Source organism: Danio rerio, chromosome 24 (genome assembly GCF_049306965.1).
Source record: "Danio rerio strain Tuebingen ecotype United States chromosome 24, GRCz12tu, whole genome shotgun sequence".
NCBI classification, from domain to species: domain Eukaryota; kingdom Metazoa; phylum Chordata; class Actinopteri; order Cypriniformes; family Danionidae; genus Danio; species Danio rerio.
In genome coordinates this window covers 31,282,970-31,306,313 of record NC_133199.1, presented here as the reverse complement: position 1 = coordinate 31,306,313, position 23,344 = coordinate 31,282,970, and the positions used below count along the sequence as shown (strand labels likewise).

At 35.1% G+C, this 23,344-nt stretch overlaps 2 protein-coding genes and 1 long non-coding RNA gene across 21 annotated transcripts in view; 1 reads left to right on the top strand and 2 right to left on the bottom strand.

The window, feature by feature from the left end:
* Positions 1-17,325, top strand: part of zmynd11 (zinc finger, MYND-type containing 11) — a 34,097-nt gene extending 16,772 nt beyond the window's left edge. For 3 of the 4 annotated variants that reach the window (XM_021470178.3, XM_021470177.3, XM_073940410.1), the window contains 11 exons: positions 1,548-1,625; positions 1,730-1,822; positions 1,893-1,980; positions 2,065-2,120; positions 2,193-2,270; positions 2,363-2,481; positions 6,380-6,623; positions 6,706-6,774; positions 9,639-9,932; positions 10,077-10,262; positions 15,396-17,325. In XM_021470178.3, the coding sequence (XP_021325853.1) occupies positions 1,548-1,625; positions 1,730-1,822; positions 1,893-1,980; positions 2,065-2,120; positions 2,193-2,270; positions 2,363-2,481; positions 6,380-6,623; positions 6,706-6,774; positions 9,639-9,932; positions 10,077-10,262; positions 15,396-15,518 (1,428 nt within the window). In that variant the 3' untranslated portion in view covers positions 15,519-17,325. 4 annotated transcript variants of the gene reach the window in all.
* On the bottom strand, positions 1,546-13,726 carry LOC101883694 (uncharacterized). The gene is made up of 3 exons (XR_002457752.3): positions 13,454-13,726; positions 13,252-13,348; positions 1,546-1,670 (listed from the first exon to the last, which is right to left on the bottom strand). It is a non-coding gene; the product is annotated as an uncharacterized lncRNA (long non-coding RNA).
* A 1,603-nt stretch (positions 17,326-18,928) lies between the features above and the next one.
* Positions 18,929-23,344, bottom strand: part of dip2ca (disco-interacting protein 2 homolog Ca) — a 196,978-nt gene continuing 192,562 nt past the window's right edge. For all 16 annotated transcript variants that reach the window (XM_073940841.1, XM_073940843.1, XM_073940842.1 and 13 more), the window contains 5 exons: positions 22,995-23,052; positions 22,836-22,910; positions 22,580-22,754; positions 21,918-22,041; positions 18,929-19,673 (listed from right to left, as the gene is read on the bottom strand). In XM_073940841.1, coding sequence (XP_073796942.1) covers positions 19,421-19,673; positions 21,918-22,041; positions 22,580-22,754; positions 22,836-22,910; positions 22,995-23,052 — 685 coding nt within the window. In that variant the 3' untranslated portion in view covers positions 18,929-19,420. The remainder of the gene's footprint in view (positions 19,674-21,917; positions 22,042-22,579; positions 22,755-22,835; positions 22,911-22,994; positions 23,053-23,344) is intronic.

Genomic DNA, 23,344 nt, shown 5'->3' with positions numbered 1-23,344 from the left:
TTAAAATGCTAAAATTTGTAAAGACTTGCAATGATGGACTTGAATAGACTTTAACTTTGTCCTGGTCTTTAATTTATAGCTTTAAAATTCGATATGATCATTTAAATTATGTGCGCATTTTCGGTTTCACTTTCACTGCTGAGTGCGTTTTATGTCATGGCTGCCGTCATTCTAAGGGGGAAAAAAACATACATGCAAATCATACCTCCCGCACGGCTCCCAAACGATTGTCCTGTACAATAAACATTATTACATGTTATTCACAGCCTACGCAGGTTCTGTTTACTAAAGTAGACTACATTCACACACATTCTCTTTGTGGTAGCTTAAACCATACCTGTCAACCCTCCCGTTTTTCCTGGGATTCTCCTGTATTTTACAGTTCTATCCCGCTATCATCCCGTAAAGGTATTTTACCGTATTTCTCCTGTATTTTCAGTCTTTCTCTGAAGGGTGGCAAATAGACATTAAAGAGCCGAGCCTCCCTTATTCACAACCCTTACCGCCGAACCACCAGGGGCCGCCCCTTGCTCTTAAATATGTGTCTGTTCTGTGCTTTCGCTTTGTTTAGGCAAGAAAACACCTATAAAAACAGCGTGATTCCCTTTCCTTTTCATTACAGGTGCCGTCACCCCTCCTATGCAATACTTAAAACAGTCATAAAATGGTGCATGACTGTCAGCTGACGTGCTCCATAGAGTCTAATAGACGCTGTTTCCCAAACAGATTCTGTACATGCGATTTGAAGCAGAGCGAAAGTCTGGCTTTTGGGTGCGTTTTTAAACAGAAATATACACATAATTAATAATAATAACATCTAATGATGTCTATCTTGGTGGGGTTTTTTCAAACACAACTAATTTCGTATTAAATGAGCGTAATGAGTTAGAAAAGCAATCGTATGCTTTCATTATAATGTTGGATGTGTGCATTTTTTTTACCACATTTTTTTGGTCTCTTATTATGGTGGGCATATCCCTTATTTTCACATCCCAATGTTGACAGGTATGGCTTAAACACACAGCTCAGGGTCAGCTCGTGTGATTTCGCGGCTACGAATACATCATTACATGAAGACAGTAATGACATTTTTGGGTGAATTATACCTTATTAATGCAGTATATGACTCTTTAAACACCATTTGGAGGTGTCCATGTTGCTGATCAATGTATATAAATCAATGTGAAGACTTGTGCAACCGCCTTGATGCTTCTCTTGTGACGGTGAAAATATAAATGGTTGAATCTTAGAAAAAGCAGAATAAAGATTGTGTGTAGGGTCGAATCGAGATCGCAATTTTATTTTGATTAATAGTGCAGCCCTAACAAACATCCGACCAAATAATGTAGAATAGATTTGTGTCATGCTGACGATGAAAGGTCAAACAACTACTCACCCATATGAAATCCTCAGGAATGTAAATTGAAGTATTTCACAAACATGCTTTTAATTTATTCGTTTGAAACCTTAAACCATTGTGAGAGTAATTTAGTGCAGATGATGTGGTTAATGAGTCATTTGTTTTTTGTGATGATATTTACTAACAGGGCAGTAAAAGGAAGAATTTGAACAAACAGGAAATGACAACATACCTGAAGTTCATTCTTGGACGCATGAAGGAAAGGGTGCGTTTCACACTTTTACTTCACACTTAATCGTCTGCGTATTTTCTGTTAAAATAAAAAAGTGAAACAGATTTAGATGTTGTCTTCTAATCTGATCTTGATAGGCTGTAGACCTGCACAAGAGAGGCAAAGAGGCAAAGCAGCCCATATACAAAAGACTGATCCACACGCCTCTGGATGTGGAAAACATACAAGAGGTAAAAACGAATTAAAAATAAAGATCTCCCAGCGGTTTTGGCATGTTCTTATGTTTATTTTTCTCTACAGAACATCTCAGATGGGAAGTACAAGAGCTTTGAGGAGTTCAGGGCTGATGCTCAACTTATAGTTCACAACACCGCCATTCTGCACGGAGGTGAGGTTTAAAAACTGGTGTGATTTATAAATAAAACACTGTGTGGAGCAAGGTGTCAACCGTTTCCTCATTCTCTGTCAACAGTCAACAGCGATCAGACTGAAATTGCGAGACTTCTCTATAACGACACATGCCATGAGGTCAGAAAGAGCAACACTTGTTGAGTGCTTTTCCTTCTAGATTTATGTTAATATATAAATTATATGTTCCAGCTGAATGAGTTAATGCTGTGCAGAACCTGCTTTTATCTCTCAAATGCGCGACCTGACAATTGGTTCTGCTACCCATGTGTAAGCACAGATCCAGACACTTAATTCTTGACATCTACGCCTGTTGTTTTGCATTTGCCAGTCTAAAAAAATAGATGTTTGTCTGTGTTCAGTCTCCGAATCATGAGCTGGTTTGGGCCAGGATGAAGGGCTTTGGTTACTGGCCTGCCAAGGTGATGCAGAGGGAGGGCAACCAGGTGGATGTCCGGTTTTTTGGTCACCAGCACCAAAGGTGAGTTTAGGGTTATATTAGGGTGATTGACAATATGTGGTTTAGGGTATGTTTAAATGAAGTCATTTGTTCTATAACTCAGTGCGGTTTATTTCAGTAAGTGTGAAAGCTGCAGTTGGAAATTCGAACGCATCATAACAAGGTCAAGCACACAGTGTTGCTTTGGCTGTTTTGCCTAGAGCAGGGGTCGGCAACCCGCGGCTCTAGAGCCGCATGCGGCTCTTTAGCGCTGCCCTAGTGGCTCCCTGGAACTTTTTCAAAAAATGTTTAAAAATGGAAAATGATGAGGGAGGAAAATATATTTTTTGTTTTAATATGGTTTCTATAGGAGGACAAACAATCTTAACGTTTTCCAATGCTGTAAAAGTGTGTAGAATATTTAATTTCAACATTTCTGTCAACGAAGATTTGCGTCATAGCCTGCGACACACGTTTCTATCAGCAGGGCGGGATGCCAGGCAGGTAGCTGTTGTAAACAAACCGGCGGCTGTGTGATGCGCCATGGAGCGCAAGCTGTCTTTGCCAAAGATGTACAGCGGGGCACGCTTTCTCATTTTCCCTCCCTGAGAGAATTCTAAGCCCATCCCGATCACTCACTCAACGGTAATTATTTACAAGGTGCGATCGTTGATATGCAAACCCCTAACCCCAACCGTCATTGGGGGAAAAGCAAATCGTACTAAATTGTACGAATTAGATCGTACGAATTTATTTGAATTAGCCACTAAATGAAAAAGTTACGAATTGCCGTGAGATTGTGTTGGTTGAGCACATTCACAGGAATGACTCGAGCTGATCTTGAAATGGAAATGGCAGACTGCGTTTTATTGCACTGTTTGTTGCCCAGATAAGGGGCACGTTGTGCACGTTCATTTTGATGTTGTTTTTTGGAATCCTCAAAATAAAAAAAACATAAAAAAATCTGATTTCTTTATTGCATTTCTTTAATTTCATCAAAGCAAAACATAATGCAATAATATTGTAATGAAGTTAAACTTGATCATTAAACATAATTCATTAATATTGTAATGAAGTTAAACTTGAACATTAAACATAATTCATTAATATTGTAATGAAGTTAAACTTGAACATTAAACATAATTCATTAATATTGTAATGAAGTTAAACTTGATAATTAAACATAATTCATTAATATTGTAAAGAAGTTAAACTTGATAATTAAACATAATTCATTAATATTGTAATGAAGTTAAACTTGAACATTAAACATAATGCATTAATATTGTAATGAAGTTAAACTTGATAATTAAACATAATTCATTAATATTGTAATGAAGTTAAACTTGATAATTAAACATAATTCATTAATATTGTAATGAAGTTAAACTTGAACATTAAACATAATTCATTAATATTGTAATGAAGTTAAACTTGATAATTAAACATAATTCATTAATATTGTAAAGAAGTTAAACTTGATAATTAAACATAATTCATTAATATTGTAATGAAGTTAAACTTGAACATTAAACATAATTCATTAATATTGTAATGAAGTTAAACTTGAACATTAAACATAATTCATTAATATTGTAATGAAGTTAAACTTGATAATTAAACATAATTCATTAATATTGTAAAGAAGTTAAACGTGATAATTAAACATAATTCATTAATATTGTAATGAAGTTAAACTTGATAATTAATCATAATGCATTAATATTGTAATGAAGTTAAACTTGATAATTAATCATAATGCATTAATATTGTAATGAAGTTAAACGTGATAATTAATCATAATGCATTAATATTGTAATGAAGTTAAACTTGATAATTAAACATAATGCATTAATATTGTAATGAAGTTAAACGTGATAATTAAACATAATTCATTAATATTGTAATGAAGTTAAACTTGATAATTAATCATAATGCATTAATATTGTAATGAAGTTAAACTTGATTATTAAACAATTCATTAATATTGTAATGAAGTTAAACTTGATAATTAATCATAATGCATTAATATTGTAATGAAGTTAAACTTGATCATTAAACAATTCATTAATATTGTAATGAAGTTAAACTTGAACATTAAACATAATTCATTAATATACTGTAATTAAGTTAAACTTGAGACGGCATCGTACAACAGAGTAGTCACGTGGCGCGTCATTCTCTACAGGATGCACTGCAGGGAAATAAACATTTAATCATGAAGGCTCAGTATGTATTTGTAGCCAACAAAGTCATTTTTGTAGTAGGCTAATATAGCTAATATAAATACATACAGCATGTGTTGCCATCATTATAAGGCTTATATAAGGCTTTTATTTTTTTGCGGCTCCAGACATATTTGTTTTTGTTTTTTTGGTCCAATATGGCTCTATCAACATTTTGGGTTGCCGACCCCTGGCCTAGAGTAATGAGGTTTCAGAAGCCTTATCAAAAGCTAAACTAAATTAATGACTGAGCTACATCTGGGTGACATATCAAATATTCACAATATATTAATTAATATATATTAATTAATGGAAAAGAAACCAAAATTTATAACCTGTAACTGACGCAATTTCCCCTTTTTTCCTCCGATTTTCGGTTAATATTTCTGTAACGTCAATATGATAAATATTTTTCCTAAATTTGTGGCAATAAACCAATTTTAATCTTTATCATTATTATTATTCTTTTGCTTATTGTTAAAAAAACAAATGTCTTGATACTCTTTACATTCTACATAATTGTATGTATTTTTCAATGTATATATTATGTATGTATATAAACAGTATGTGTGTGTGATACTATTTCTTAAAACATATTAGCACAAACCAAGGTAAGAACTTGTTTTTTTTACATTATAATTTAAATGTGACTTTTTCAGATGATATCTGTATTTGAGCTTAAAGAATTCAACAAATAACAATAATTTGTTTGTTTCATTCAATTATGTTTATATCACAAAGAATATGTGCTTTTATTAGAAAGATGTCCCACCTATAATAGTTGAGAATTTTTACTGTACAAATGATAACATGAGCTACTGGTTGGGAAGGGATGGAAATAATGAATAACTAAGTAATAAAAAAATAAAATAATTGTAAATAAAATAATAATTTAAAAAAATAAAAGAATCATTCAAAAATTTAAATTGATGCAAAGTGTTCAGATAATCGAGGTTTTCATTTCTGGTAATTTGGCTAGCAGTGCACTATTTTGATATTAATTTTGCCACCAACCATCTTGTTATAAAGTTAATCAGTATGATGATAATTTTAGCTTATGAAGTTTACTATATTAGTCTTGATGGTTTATGATGGTTTATTAGCACTAGTAAGTGAAATAATCCATTTCACTGAATAGTAAGTTGTATGTAATCATTCAGAAATGTTCAGAGAAGTGTATGTGACGTTTAATATTAAAATGTTTTCTGAACTAAAAATTGATATTGCATGGTTCGTATTTATGCACACTAGCTTCACACAATGTAATACTTATTAAATTTGTTTTTGGTGGTTTTTGACTTTATTAGCATATAACAGTATTTAGACAGGAAGTTGGAGAGAGAGGATTGGATTAGAAAAGGTCTTTATCCCTGGATTGGAACTCTGGACATTAGCTGTGCTATATGCTAATGAGGCTATCATCATCGACAATTTAATTATTTTTATAATCCAAATATTAATTTTGATGTTTAATGCAAGTTAGAATTACTTGTTAAGATTTGAAATTCCAAGTTAGATGAATGTTTGAAATGTTACTTAAATATCTGATCATATTTACACAATAGGTGACTACTGTACATATGCTGTTAGAAGTCAAAAGTTTGTGAAGTTATTGTATTGCCCAACGCTACTGAGTTTTGACTCTCCTTAATTGTAGACCTGGACCAAAAGCTTAATGTGAGCACAATAACAAGCTTGTGTCTGTTTTGCTGTAGGGCATGGATTCCTTCTGACAACATCCAGGACATCACGGTCAGTGTGCAGCAGCTGCAGGTGAAGCGCAGCTCAGGCTGGAAAAAGGCCTGCGATGAGCTGGAGCTCCACCAGCGCTTTGTGAGAGAGGGCAGAACCTGGAAGGGCAAACCGGAGGAAAAGAACGACAGGTCAGAGAGGCACGAAAGGCAGGAAGAACGACAGGAAGAAGCTGAGTCAAGCATCTCGTCCACATCCAATGAGCAGGTGAGCACTTTTCTGCTGCATGGAAAATGTCACCGTTCACCTTTCAAGACTTTATTGAACATCCTTCTGAATTTTGCAACAGTCTAGAGTCAACCAAGAGCCCAAGGCTAAAAAGAGCCGTCGTTCCCAAGTCGCCGAGCCCAAAGAAGAGGTTTGTACCACATAATTATTTTTAAAATATATATGTTGGACCTATTTACTCTGGCTCACTTATTGTGTTTTCTCTGATCAGATAGCGATCTGATTTATGAAAATGGTTCCATTCACATTTGGCTACATACAGTAAATGCGCCTCTGCTAAACGGATACGATTCTGAACCTTAAATCCAGAACTATAGACAAATTCAATGAGGTGATGTTGACTAAAGCATCAGATACAGCGTGATTTATTTCAATAATATATTAGATTTTACAGAAACTTAATTTATCTTATTCAGCATACGAATGATTTTATATATTGGCTATAGGAGGCTTTGTACTTCACTCATGTGCCAAACATCATCACAATCACACAAGACAGGTGGCAGAATTAGGTTGCATGTCCACCAAAGCGGGTTTTTTTTTTAGTAGAGCATGTGTTTTCTGTTGTTTTCAATGATAGCGCTGCATTTTTGAGTGCCTGCAGTGCAGCGAGACTCTGAGCGGAACGTTTTGCAGTCAGCGCTAAGCATTTTACATTTTTCCAGCTGTTCCAAGTTGAAATGTGCAGTGCCAATCAGTGTCACTATTGAACTAGCCATCCAATCACAGTGGAGGATGGGTGGGACAATGCCCCTCAAATGTCAACAAATAATCTACTAAATGCTGTGTCCCGACCACATACTTAAACTATATTCTAAAGGTATGTACTACTTTTGTGAAGAAAAGCGCATAACAGAAGAGTATGCAAGCTTTAGGACATACTACTTCCTCATTAACGGACCGTTATGTTGCTTGGTTATGAGCATGTCAATCATTTAATTAGCTACCTTATTGAAGATTTGGCAGCAGGTTAATCTGCCATTCACTAGCATTCATGCAGAAAAATCTCCTTAGGTGTTTAGCTAATTATGCAGAAATCAGAAGTTAATGTCCAAACATGTCTTTATATGAGTTGGCATCGTTGTTGCAGATTAAATATAATACTGAAAACATGATTTAAATATTGTCTCAGTGGCTAGATATTAATAGTCATTCCAACAACTTTACCAAAGCCTCTCTACTTGACGATTGGTCTCACACATCAGCCATGTTTGTAGTTTGTTTTTTTTTCCCTCTGAGATTGTAGTTCTAATCGAATTCACATCCAAGACGCAATGTAATGTGGGCAATATTAGCGATGTGAGTACGGATGGTTCTACACTTTGAGATTCTAACTGAAATAGTAGACCATCCAGGATCCTTTGGCATACTCTTTTCAACATATCTATTTTCACAAACTATTTAAGATGGATGGTATGTAAATTAGGACACGGCAAAAGACTTTCAACTTGTAATGGTACAGTGGGGCAACTCTGTTTAATAGCAACTGACTGAAACAAACGCAGCTTTGCAAAAATGCTTACAGCTGAGCATTTTTAGAACAGTGCTCACCTCTCTGCAGCACAAAATGCTTCAGTGGTCAAACAGCCTTAGAGGCCGATCACATCGAACGTTTTACGTTCCAAAAACGCGAGGCACATCACACTGCCTTTTTTGTTGACAAGAAAAAAGCTGAATCAGACTGGATCAGCTGTGTATTGTGTGGGTTGTTGCTAGATCGGATGTGGTTGTGGCTGGAAGTTGACGAGAGTTATTTATATTATTTATAAATTTCCCATTTATTGTATTTTATTAATGTCTACCCCCATCCCAACCCTAAACCCAACTGTCACAGTAACGTAAAAACAGTAGTTGTACAGACTTATTTATGCTATCTATTAAATTACTCAATAAACTGTATTTTTTTAACACCTACTCCAACCCTAACCGTCACAGTACTGTAAAAATATAAATTATTGGTATATGGTGTCTTAAAAAATGCTGCTATTTTGATGTGCATATCGCACTTCCAGTCGGCCACATATCCGATCTAGACTTTACTTATTGTGTGCGAGTGTTCGGTGTGATCGGCCCATGAGTGTCTGTTTTTGTTGTACATATATGCGCAAGCCCATATTTAAAACTGTAAAAGGTTTATGTTTAATTTGTGTACAACCTTATTTCTAAAAAAAACTTTTATAAACAAACGAAACAGCATATTTTGTTGCTGCTTGTTGCATTAGCGATCTTAAAGTTGAAGTCAACATTATTAGCCCTGCGTGATTTATTTATTTTATTTTTTTATTTATTTTTTTATTATTTTTGTTTTTCCCCAAATATTTCCTGTATGATGTTTAACAGAGCAAGGAAATTTTCATAGTATTTTCTATTTTTTTTTTTCTGGAAAATGTTTTATTTGTTTTATTTCAGCTAGAATAAATGCAGTTTTTACTTTTTTTAAAGAGATTTTAAGGTTATTATTATTATTATTAATAGCCACCTTATGTAATATAATTTTTTCAATAGTCTACAGAACAAATCAGTGTTGTGACTTGCCTAATTACCCTTACCTGCCTCATTTACCAAATTAAGCCTTTAAATTGTACTTTAAGCTGAACACTAGTGTCTTGAACTGTCGTCATGACAAAAATAAAAGAAATCCGTTATTAGAAATTAGTTATAAAAACTATTTTGTTTAGAAATGTGGTGAAAAAAGAACAGAAATTGGGGGAAAATATACAGCAGGCTAATAATTTATTATGGCTAATATAATTCTGACATCAACTGTATGTCCATAAAGCCAATAACATGCTCTCACGTTTATTTCTTTACATTTTGGGTGGAATAAAATTTACATAAGCGGTTTCAACAACCAGATGCATTTAGACATGTCCAGCTTCATCTAGAGTGTGTTTCAGAGGCCATTTTCACAATCTGATAGCTCTCCGATCAGAAAAGAATGTATAAAGTGACCAGGTGTAAACAGCCCCTTACAGTCTCCTCCTGTATTATCAGGAACCTGAGCCCGAGATGGAAGCAGTCAGTTCTAGTCAAGAGATTCCAACAGCTGTTCCACATCAGCCGGAGCGTATGTCCGTCTCCACGCAGACCAAAAAGTCTAGCTCCCCTTCATCCTCTTCCTCTCCGGCCCCTCGCATGATCCACAAAGGCACACAGACAGTAAATGAAGGCAACTGCCAAAACATGTGCCACGACAAATACTCCAAGATCTTCAGCGACGTTAAAGAAATGATGAAGGCGGAGAACAAACGGGAGACCGAACGAGTCCTGAAAGAGGCTCTGGACAAGGTGAGAAAATTTTTTTTTTTGTTTTTTTTTGGACCTACATTTGGCTCCCTCTTGTGGCCAGATTTTTTTGTGATGAAACCCTCCCCATTGATGGAAATGGGTGAAACAATTGCTGCAAACTCAGCAGTGTGGTCGTCCTTACAGCTGCGAGGAGAGATGGAGGAAGAGAAAAGGCAGGCGGTGAACAAAGCGGTGTCCAGCACGCAGGCCGAGATGGAGAGAAAGTGCAAACAGGTGAAGGAGAAGTGCAAAGAGGAGCTCATGGAGGAGATGAAGAAGATGGTGTCTCAGCATAAACAACTTCTTTCACAGACCAAGAAGAAGCAGTGGGTGAGTGAACATTTATTGCTGATACAAACTTAGTAGACACCGAAAAAAAGAAAAATAAAAGATTTTTTTTTAATGAAAATCTTTTTTCAAAACATTTCAACAATTAAGACAAATCATTAATTAATTTGTAATTTCTTTTTTTTTTTTTTAAGTATTAGAGTATGATCTTGGCATGGGCCGGTATAAGATTCTGACGGAATGATAATATATTAATATAAATATCACGGTATTAAGATTACTGCTCTAAAATATATTATTTTTAAATATCTGGGTAAAAAAACAAACCTCTTTCCCCTTTTTTCACAATCTATTTTAACTTGTGAAAGATTAAAAAAAATTGAAGCAGTAGAAATGTCAGGCTAAATAATTCCAATAAATTATTGATTTCTGCTGTCTTTATTAGTTTTGAAAAACACCTTTTTTTTTTTTTTTTTTTTTTACAATTTAAAACAGCATCTTTGGATATCTTTTTCTGCTGAAGATACTGTTTTTTCTAAAAAACAAAAAACAAAAAAGTAAATAAATCTTACTCATACCTCAGGAACGGTATTACAGAAAATTTTGGCGATTTAAAACCTTGACTTTTCCAAACCGTGGTATACCTTGGGAACACAGTTATCATCCCATGTATAGTATAATCACATAGACCTTTTTCTTAAAATGCCACATTAACCTATATTGCTTTGCGTGTATGCGTAAAGAGGATGCTTCAAACTTCCGGTCGGCAGCTTGATGCATATGAACAGGCACATTCGGACATCTTTGAAACCTAAATTTAAATCCTTTTTACTTGCTTTTAACATCTTTGAACTCGTACTGTTGTTGATCGGCGCCACCTCCTGGACTGATCATTTAAATAATGCAATCTAATAGGAATGGAAAAACAACATTTGAGAAGCATTTACCCTTACCGTCAGAAGGCATCCATTTAAATGGAGCATTGTCATCACTAAAGTGATCATTTTCTGTTTTTTAAGCAACTCAAACAAATGTAAGTCACCAAAATATTGACCCATTTTCGGATTAAGATTTACCAGTCGTAAATGCTGTAAATGGAAGTTCTAAGCATCCTACCGGCATCCTACCGGAATTCATCATCTTGTAAGCATTAACTCTACATTAATAAACATTAGTGAGCAGTTTATAACTGCAGCTACACATGCTATTTTCTTGACTTAAAAGTAGGCCCACACCGAATCAGTGCGCACAATATTCTGCAGATTTTTAATTAATTCTTTTAATTAAAATCATTAATTCTGTTTATTTACTTGAGTAAATGTGTGTACATTTATATTTATTCTTTTTTTAATGAATCACAGTAATATTATTGACTAATGTGAAAGTGTTCATCTGATTAATGTACAATACAGTTTGTAAAGTAATGTTTTTTGTCTTTTAATAGATATATAATGAGACTTGCTTTGTTTACCAAATAAAGTGAATCTAATTGGGTTTGCATTTTAAACATTAAATAAAAGTTAAAAAGATATTATTTTTTATTTCACATATTAATAATTTATAATTCAGCAGAAATTTGCAGATTTTTACCAAAATTCTTTGCAGAAATAGCAAGAAATGTCAGTAGATTTCATCTTCCCCTACATATAAGTACATATACAATGTGATTAATAATTGACTTTTCATACTTTAATGAAACATTTTTCATTACTACATTAAGTTTTTCATTATTTACAAACTACTTATTTAAGAATAGTTGGTGGTTTTTAAAGATCATTCTGAATGCATAAGAAAGTGATTAATAAACTACTCAAATTAGCATTGATATATCTGATTATTTGACATTTATTAATAGTTAATTGTGTTAATAAATGGTTTATTAAATCCACTTTATCCAGTTTTGTGACCTAATCTAAACTCAGGAATGTTTATGATTTGTAAATCCCTTATACCTAATAACTAAAGGCTCACTGAAATTCTAAACAGAATAGAAGAACATAAATGACTTTATTCATTTCTCTTCATTTGAAGATGCAGAGATGAAACCGAATCTAAAATAAAATGACTGCAGTTTAAATATCGCTAAATAGCATTGAAATGTTGCATCATATTATAGATTTTTTTTCTTTTAATCCAATTTTATGTTGTATTTTGACACTCCTGTTATTCTGCAATGTTTAAACTTTAATCTTATTTTTTAGATAGGATTGCAATGATTATTGTTCATTTGATACTGAGCCTTTATTTGTCATTTATAAGGGATTTTGACACATAAATAGTCCTTACTTTAGATTAGGTCACAAAACTGCATGAAGTTGTGTTATTAAAGCATTTACTAACATACACAGTAACCACTACTATATGCCTGAATAATAAAATATACAAGCGTTGATTTAATAGTTTATTATTAAATACATGTATTAACAACCATCTACTCTTAAATAACTAGTTTATAAATAATGCAACACTTGATTTAGTAATGAAAAATCAATTTGTCACAAAGAATAAAAACACAATTTATAAACACATTACACATGCTTACAAGTCGGCTGCAGTTAAACCGCTTGCGTCTATTATTGTAGAGTTAATGCTGAGCAAATAATGAACTCACCATATGCTAAAGCTTAATAAATGATTTATTGTGTGTATTTATTATAAAGCTATCAAGATATTAGTTAACACTTTAGTTTTATAACCTTATGTTATACTAGATCCAATGCAAAACTCAATGCAAATTTTGAATGCATCATAAAGTCTAATTAATGCTAAAATAGTCTGCTGTTTGAGTCCGGTAAACTCTCATTCAGAATATTACTCATTGAGCATCTCCTTGAAATCTTGTATTTAAACTTTATTATTTTATTTTAGCAATTTTATATTTTATGTATATATAGAATATTATTATTTAACTTTTTTGTAATTTTGTCCCCTGAAGACCTCTTTTACCCACCATGTTGTTGTATATACCATCTATTTATAGCTTCTAGCAGTTGCTAGGAGATGAGAAATAGTTCTCCAGCTTATTACTCACCTGAACTACTGGGAAATGTTTCCGCTCCAAGTGCAGAAATAGGAAATGAAGAGCAATTACTGAGTCAATAACCGTGATCTGCCGTCGTGTTGTTCTTCTGTCGATGAACAAAACAGGATTTATTTGGCAACCCTGACTATTTTACGCAATAAATTAAGAAACTTTCAGAACCAGAGCATTTAGTGAAGCTCTGAAATATTACCTTGTGTTTGGGTAGCCATGGTTTTGTTCACTAACTTAGAAGGCAACGTTAATCCTCGAGCTGTGCCGTTTGTTTGTGTTGAAATATTTATATATTTCTGAACTGTATTTACAGGTGGTATTTAGCACCATGTTTATAGCCTAATGCTAAGTATACACGTGATAAAAACACGAGTGAATGAGAAATAAAGAGCGGGATATACATGATATTAAAATGGTTACTAGAAGCGTAATAGGATTCGCGGAAGACTTACGCGCGCTCTCTTCAGGCGACAAAAGGGCGCGCACAGAACTTCCGGTCAGTGGGCTTGGCGATGAAAAATGCATAAAATTATGTCATAACAAGTCTTAGCGGCAATTCATGTAAACAAAGGCTGGAATGTCTTATAAAAAATATATAAACATTAGGGATATCGGTTGTAAGTTAACACACTGAATGTGTCAGTTAGGCGATTGATTTATTAATATCTTGCCAGAACTAACGTTAAACCCAGAACACAACAATAACTAAATGCAAACAAATCCAGAACAAAACCAGAAATAAACCGGAACATATCCAGAACATACTTAGAACTTGCAAAGTGTTTCTATTTTCTTGATTTAAAATAATTTAAATGTAAAAATTTTCATTTTAAACAACTGCTTGAATTACTTTTCTAAATTTAGTATGTACACTGCAATACCCGATAAGTTAACTTAAACTGAGGAAACTGATTGCGGCAAATCACTTAAGTTTCGAAACAAAATGGTTTAGTACTGTAAGAGAACTAAACTTGGAGTACTGTAAACTTGTAAAACAAAAAAATAGTTATAAACATCTATTTGTGTTGATATCATCAAATGTTTAGAGAATAAGTTACTTAAACATTTTAAGTTCAGTTATCAAATCAAGTTCAGTAAAAAGAACAAATTAAGTCCAAAGAACTAGCTACTCAGCTGGCTTGGTATTGCTTCTAGCATTTAAGGTAACACACAAAATGTGATTAACTCATTCATAACTCATTTGAGTTCTACATAATATTATTAGTTTATGAGTCTCTGAAACTCTTTCATAAGGTCAAAGTAACTTATTTAAATTATTAAGTTAAACTAACTTATTTCATTTAGTAATTTTCACTGTTCTCAGGTTTTACAATGCAGTTTTTGCAGATTTAGTTATTATTTTAGATTTTAGCTTAAAAAAGCACACCTTTTTATTAAAATACTTCTTGAGGTAATAGTTTTGAGTCTTTTAGTCCAGTGTTTCTCAACCACGTTCCTGGAGGATTACCAACACTCCATGTTTTGGATGTCTCCTTTGTCTGACACCCATTACAGGTCTTTCAGTCTCTGCTAATGAGCTGATGATCTGAATCAGGTGTGTTTGGTTAAGGAGACATGGAAAATGTGCAGAGCCGATAGTCCCTGAGGAATGTGGTTGAGCAACACTGTTTTGGTCAATACACAGTATATTAGCTTTGAAATTTAATAGATTTTAAATAGGTGTGTGTGTTCCAAAGCACTAACAAAATTCATATTTATCAGAAGAACACATACATTCAGATGTTTTTGTTTCTTCTGGGAAAATTACCCTAAGATATGTCTCAACCTGCACTACAGTTTTCCATCCAATCAGACACCTACACAGGTGTCAAATCTAGTTCCTTGAGGGCCGCAGCTCTGCAGTTTGGTTCCAACCCTGCTTCAGCACATTACCTGTAGGTTTCAAACAAGCCTCAAGGGCTCAATTAGTTTGAGCAGGTGTGCTGAATCTAAATTGTGCAGAGTTGTGGTCATCCAGGAACTGTATTTGATACCAGCACACCCTCCCTCCTACTACACAAATGTGGAAGTGATCTAAACTGGTTAACCAAAGCTGCGGAAGTTCAGAAATACATTTTACTTGACAGCTCTTGTGGGTGTTTTTGTGTCTCAATAATATCTTTTTTTATTGTCCGTTTCAGTGTTATAACTGTGAAGAAGAGGCCATGTACCACTGCTGCTGGAACACGTCATATTGCTCCATCAAATGCCAACAGGAGCACTGGCACGCCGATCACAAACGTACCTGCCGCCGGAAGAGATGAGCTACAGCAGGACACGCCCTTTCCTCTTGACTCCACCCACCACGAGACACGCTATTGGGTAGATTTTAACACTTCCCACACTCCCCCCTGCCCACGGATTCTTGATTTGTAGCCAGCATCTTAAACCCAGCTCCACCGAACACTTTTATCGGGGACATTTTGCTGAGTTGCGATGAATGCTAACAGGGCAAGCCAGTGCGGGATTGCACAATCTTTGCGGAGGTTGATTTTAACGGTATCCTTTTTCTTTTCGCATATCCCTTTTTCGGTTTTACCTTTTTGTTTGCTGTACGACAGAAATCAGCCTTGCTCGCTTACAAGACAGACTAGCTGAAATGTGAAGTACTAGTTATCTTTTTAAACACAACTTAATCTGAAGCTATGTAGATATTTGACTTTTTTATATGAGCGAATAATGTCAGCCTCTTGCATTGAGATGGTGAAGTTGGTGCTTTTAAACTCGACGGTTGGTTTTTAATCAGTAGTTGTGATGTCTTTTTTTTTCTTTTCTTTGGGGAACAGGGTTTAAAGATGGCAAGTCATGTCTGTCTGAACGATACAATCTTCCATTAATGAATATGCACATTTCATGGATACACCTTTTAATAGGCCTTTTCATTAGTAACGAAAAACTAAATGATGTGCTAATTTTAGGGTCCATTTCTGTAGATTGCATACTAAATCTTAGTGAAGCGTGGAGAAATATCACCAGTCCTTTAAGGAAGAATGAACGAAACCTGACGATTTTATATTGCAACATTGAAATCAGACTTAAGATTGTACAGAGATCAGTGTAAAGTAAACAATCAGAAATTATCTCTATAGGGGTTTATCACCGAGAGTTGTGGCACTTTTTGAACTTAAAAATGATTTAAAAATCTCCTCAAGCCGCTCCAAACCTGATATTAAGTGCTGCTCTATGAAAATTTCTGCACTTAGACTCCATCCACTTTCATTTTATGGAAATAGAGCAGCTTGAACGCACTACTAAGATTCTCCTTTTGTGTTTTTCATTAAAACAGCAGGTTTGGAATGACACGATGAGGAGTAAATGCTAAAATTAGAATTTTGAGGTGGATTAATATACCTTTAAATATTGCAATAAGAAATTCTAAGTACAAATGAGTAAGATCTATCTTTAGAGAGTTTTGTCTAAGCTGAAGGATGTAGGGGAAAATGTGAGGTTTTCGCACAGGACCATACTTGCGCGCGCACCTTTGTTCTGTTTCTCTCTTAAGTTCTGGATGCGTCTTAAATCAAGTCTGATACATCCAGGTTTCTGTTTCTCTCTCGCTCCCTTCCCAACCTCACCGTTGCACTACATGTAAATAACTGTTTGCCGCTAACATTGACTGATGACGTTTGCACGTTAGCATCTGTACATTTCATGAACGCATCGACTGTGTATTTGATAAAGTCAGTCTGTAAAGGAAAAAAAAACAACAATATTTGTGATTTTAACGGTAATCTGTTCCATTCCAGTGTGCATGAAATCAGGTTGTGTGTACCTAATTTTAATCTTGCGTGTCATCGGTGATGCAGTATGTCTTTTTGGTTTTCTAGGGTAATCTGACACCACTTTGTAATGCCAAGTAACCCTTTTTTTAAATGCAAATTTCATTTTTAACTTATATTTATGCGGACAGAATAATGACTACTGAGAATTTCCGACACCCAGAGAGAAGTGTGCTATACGAACATCTGTCTTACATGTGCATACGAGTTAAAATGTGGTGTAAACGTTTCCCTTTTCTTGCATTTCATTATGTAACAGTACTATGTATAAATAAAACATATCAACCGGTAATAGTTTAGCGCTTTTTGTTTTCTAAAAATGACAAGTTTACCAATCAAAGCACTTTATTGCACCATATTTTGTGAACGTAGGCCAAAGCAGGCTTCTATAAAAGTGTCATTTAATACTTTTAATCATGTGTACAAAACAGAATTTCAAACACACCTGCACCATACAAAATAAATTGTTTTTTTGTCTTTTTTTTTCCGCTAACCAACAATATTTACATACACCATGCAGACTCTCTCACGTCCAGATTTCCAACAAAAAAAAAGGGAGAAAAACTTCACAGGTTGAAAGTTTATGTGCACGTTTTTTTTTTCCTTTTTAAAATGGCCGCTTGTATGGGAATGGCAACACTAAAGCTTCTGAACAGCTTAAGACTTCTTCTTTCCTTCATATTATTATTTTTTTCCTTAAAAAAAACAAACGTCAAAATAAGCGAACATTGCATCGTCACTCTCGGAATAAGTGTAAACTCAGTTCCCATACACAGTATTGACGTCTATGACACCGATTCTAAAAAATAAAACTAAAAACAGACCTCGGCGAGGCCAAAGGGTGTGATATCTGCAGTAGATCTCCACGATTATCATCTGATGCCCATCATCGATCGCTGAGGCAGGATGCGGCAAAGAAAAAGAATCAAATCCTCAATATTCAGTTTCGTCGTTAACGGATTTGATGGAAAAGGCGTTCGGAAAACACGTCCTTTCTAATGCAGCTGGTAGAATGGAGAACAATGGCACGGCTCTCTTTATTATCTCTTCGATTTGTTTGTGCTGTTATAGCCAGTCGCTCACGTTTTCATGCTTTGCCCATATTGCATGTGCCAACAATATGCCGGCGTTTACTTAGCATGTATTTCCCACATAATCCGATTAAAAACAAGAGCGTATTCCACATCAGCTGATAGGGGTTCAAAGGTAAATACTACGTAAATACTAAAGATTGAAACGTTGTATGTGAAAATATGAGCGGTAAACAAAAACGCACTTGTGTAAAGAGCCTGTGTCAATAAATAATGATAAAATCACACGTAATGATTAAAAAAAACAAGTAAAAAAGCAAAATACGGTGTAGATTTAAATCGAAAAGCAAATGTAAACAAAATTCCAGGCACATTTTGAGGGTTTTCTCTTGATAAGGGCGTTATTTTTATAGTTCCGGCTACACACGTTTGACATCATCATAAGAGTTTGTATTATTAGTATCGGGTAACGTTTGATTGGTCAGTTGATTCGCTCTACAACAGACACCATGCAAGTGGGAAGTACTGCATTAGAAATGTTTCATTGGTGATTCATAGATCTTATTTTATATATATATATAGATTTCTTTTTTATATATATATTTGTATGTATATTTATATTTTTACATAGACTTGATGTGATACGACTCACTCAAGATGATACAATGTTTTATATCAGCAATATTATTTAATGAGGAAAACATTTCCAAATGTCTTCGCTCACCGATTCTAAAAAGAGCAAAATAAATAAGAACTATTATCTGTACATAATTACACAATATCAACTGACTTTGTGTTCGCCTTCAGCTTTGTACAATGTTATTAAACATGGAGGAATCGAAAAAGCAGGGGACGTATTTTCGCTTTTTGTTTTTTTGCTTCCTGCTATTCGAGGACATTTACAAAGGTTGAAAAACAATTGCAGAAGGACGGCAGCGACGTACGTACCAAAGTCGTACCTTTTTCTTTTTTTTTTTTTTAAATGAAGTGTCTGAAATTAGCCTACTTATTCTTTCAACAAGTTAACTCCAAATTGTCGGCAAACTTGTAAACTTAAAATGCACATTTCGCCACGGTATGCAGATATTTAAAAATACCCTTCGCTCGTGTAGGGCAGAGTAAAAACAAAAGATGTCGCAACACCTCACTTAAAAACAAAGCGCGACGCACACAAGCAGAAGCAAAGGCGATTCTTCTTCCCATCGGGAGACCGAATCCTTTTGCCAATTGAGAATTTCCATTTGGCTTTTTGTTGTAAAGTTTCTCCCAGTAAGTGTCCGTTCGCGGAAGTTCGCCCAACTGGTCATGTGCAGTCGGCAAAACACACGCACGCAAACATACACGCGTACACTCATGCTACATGTTATATGCCACATAGATTGGGTCCAGCTGGTCGGCCAGAAAGCCGTCCCGCAGGTGCATCCTCTGTTTCTCTCCACGAGAGTTAATGGGAATGACGCCGATGTCCACCACCACCACTACACCTACAATCAGATAATGCTCTTCCAGGACTGCATTGGTCACTAGAGGAACAAGGTCCAAAGCCTCTTGTTCTGAACCTTCCAGCTCCACCACCACCACCAGAAGATTGGTCCAGGGAAACACCGCACTGGAACACACAGAGTCTTATCAGGGGGACTTGTTAAACCAAAAAACATCAAGATACATTTATTCATTCATTTTCCTTTGATCAGTTTATCAAGGGTCACAATGGCAGAATGAACCGCCAACTACGTTGGCATATGTTTTACACAGCAGATGCCCTTCCAGTACTGGGAAACACCCATACACTCTCATATTCTCACACACACTCATACACTATGGCCAATTTAGCTCATTAAGCATCAATTTGTGTAACAAACAAACAAACAAATTATATTATATTATTATAATACTTTTAAATGTGATCTATTAACAAATCTAATATTATGAAGATGACAAAACTGACTTTAGTTTTAATTTACTGTAAATCAGAGATGTCCAAACTAGGACCAAAGTTGGCCCATGGTAACCTTTGATTTGGCCCGCCATCTTATCTGAGAAGAGAGAGAATGATGGGAATGGTTTTGAGATTGTCAATTCAAATGTAATGTAACACTTTGTTTGTTTTATAGCTAAAGGCTAACTAAAATTAAATGTTTCAATTAAATTGTGTCAATGAATCAGATTTTGTTTAAAATGTACATACTGTCACCTGACAATGCAGAGACTTTGGTGAGCAAATCAAGTTGAAGGGAGATTCTGCTCGACTACTGTATTCAGTATTGAACTTCACTGTGTTATAAATGTGGTTGTTTTATTGCAAAATGTTATCATTTCAAAAGTTGTTCTGCATTAGTTAAAACGATTTAAAGTAATGTTTTCTTTTTATTTTGAAATATTATAAAATAAATGGGGAAATTAACCATGGCAGCTTTATTGTAATATAGTTTGGTATATTTACCTTTGGCCCACAGCTCTCAGTGATATTTGGATTTTGGCCATTTATATGAAAAAGTTTGGGCACCCCTGATTTAAATAGTATACACTCATATCAACATATATGCATGAATTAGACTTTTTTTTTAATTATATAAATGGTTTAAATGAAACTTAATTTGGCTGTGCATAACTTTATTAAGAGAACATAACCGTTTTTATTTGTTTTTGTTTTTTTTTTTACATTTTGGTGATAATGTAGTATATATTTTGATTGAATTTGTTAATTATTAAAATAAAAAAATAATAATTATTCAAAATACAGTGGTCCCTTGTTTATCGCAGGAATTACATTCTAATAATAACCCTTGAAATCTGCGAAGTAGTCCGCTTTATTTTTGACAATTATTATAGATGTGTTAAGGCAGTAAAACCCCTCACTGCACACTTTATACACTTTTTTTCAGACAGGCATTAACATTTTCACACTTTTCTCTCTTGTTTAAAATCTCAAAGTTCAAAAACTTTGTACAAAAATCCAGTATAATAAAATGAAACCAAAGATCAAAACCTGTTGTCAGGTGCAAACTTTTCATCTCTGTCAGCAAAAGGTTCATAAAGCTTTTTAGCTTTTGTGTGGATAACGTTGGCATCCAGCTTAATGTTCTTTTAACTGCAGTCACTGATTTGCAATGCTAAAGCAGACTCCATCCTTTAGGGGGTTTCACACCGGATGAGATGCGCACATGACAGTTGGAAGTAACACACACCGGGTGCGCACATTCGCATGTTATTTATTCATTCATTATCTTTTCGGATTACACTGCTAGCGATCGCACATTTATGTTAATTTGGCAAGCTGAATGCATTCTGTACTGTGCAGGAGACACGGAGGAGATTGATTGACAACGGTCTACAGCCAATCAGGACACTGAACACAATGTGCTGCTGAATAAAATCTGCAAAACTGTGAGGCCGCAAATAGTGAACTGCGTTATCGTGAGGGACCCCTGTGAATTCATGTTGACAACTATATAAAGATTCCCAGTGATGGGTTGCAGCAGGAAGGGCATCTGCTGCGTAAAACACATGCTGGATAAGTTGGTGGTTCATTCCGATGTGGCGACCCCTGATTACTAAAGGGATTAAGCTGAAAAAAATGAATGAATGAACAATATAAAGAGTATATTTTGCAGTAGTGGGTTGCAGCTGCAAAGGCATCCACTGTGCTAAACATATGCCAGAGTAGTTGGTGGTTCATTCTGCTGTGGCGACCCCTGATAAATAAAGACTAAGCTGAAGGAAAATGAATGAATAAAGAGTATACATTTAGTTCCTGAATAATGAATACAACCAAATTCTGAAATCTGTGCATCACTAAACTACACAACGATTATTATTATTTTTACTCTGACAGGAAGTAGGATGTTCATACCATTCCATGATGCTCTTGTGTGTGCGAATCACAGAGGTCTCGATGTCGATGGGGTGATACCTCATCCCTCTCAGCTCCATGGCCTCATCCAGAGCTCCCACAACATAAAGAGCATCATGCCGTTCTGGAAACACGAAACAACTCCAGTTCATATCCGGTTCAGATCCTACCATAACCATCTAAACCATTTCCCAAGGCTGTACCTGGAGGCACACCAACACTACATATTTAGCATATTTAGCATTTTCCCTTATCTGACCCATTCATTTCAGGTTTGGACTTTCAACCTCCAGGTATGCAGTCTCTTGTAATGTGATGAGTTGATTCAGGTGTGTTTGATTAGGAAGAGGTTGAAAATGTGTACTGTTGGTGTGCCTTAAGGAGCAGTGTTGGGAAACACTGATCTAAACTACAACCAGTTAATAAGGATATTATACCAAGTTGGATGACTTGCTACTCTGTGCTTCAAAGTGGGCGGAGTTTTAGACATTTCATTATAGTTCTGCTGCCATGACATCATCATAAATGACAAACAAACACACACTGATGGATCTTTTTTTTAGATCTGTTATACTCGCTTAGAACTTCAGCTATGGTGGTACTAACAGACATAAGATACCAGGAACTACTACACAGTGGAAACTATGAATATTCGTGATCACCTCCACTCGCATCTGTAAGTTCAGTCCTGCGGAGGAAGCCCAGGTATCCTGTTCGAGCCCAAACTGTCTGCGTATCTCCAAAACTCAAGCGCGAGTTGAAATGATCGGACTGTAGGGCCTCGTCTCCATACACCGTGAAATAACCGCTGCCGTTATGAGCGCAGTGAACCCAGATCTAGTGAGAGACACGTGATGCTGTAAACAAAACTGTCATCGATAATTAGAAGTGGATCTTTATCCTGTGATCTGAACTCACCTCTCCGAGATGAGAGTCCCCCAGCGGGCCCTTGGTTTCAGGATTAGCGATGATGATTCGAACTCCAGGTAGTATCTAGTAGAGGATAATTACAATTTAGAAACAAATGGATGATGGATTTGCAGTGAATTTATTGTAAGGAAGACTGACTGTGGGTACCTTTCCAGACTCCATGAGAGGGAGACTGTGAGGAGATCCTCGCTCGACCAGCCGGACTCTGAGGAAAAACAAACAGGTTGCTGATCTTCTGACTATCAACTACCAGCTCATAAACACAAGTGTATTTTTAAGAGCAGCACTTCTGTACTTTCAAATGAAAAAAATATATTACATTTATAAAGTGAGAAAGAGTCAAATAATAAATAAATAAGATTTTCACTACAAATGTATTCTATAACAATAGATTATATATCAAAAACTCATACCAAAGTCAAATTTCAAACAGTATATGTTTGATGACACTGTTAAAAACAATTGAAAGACCCAAAATACTAAACCATTGTCATTAC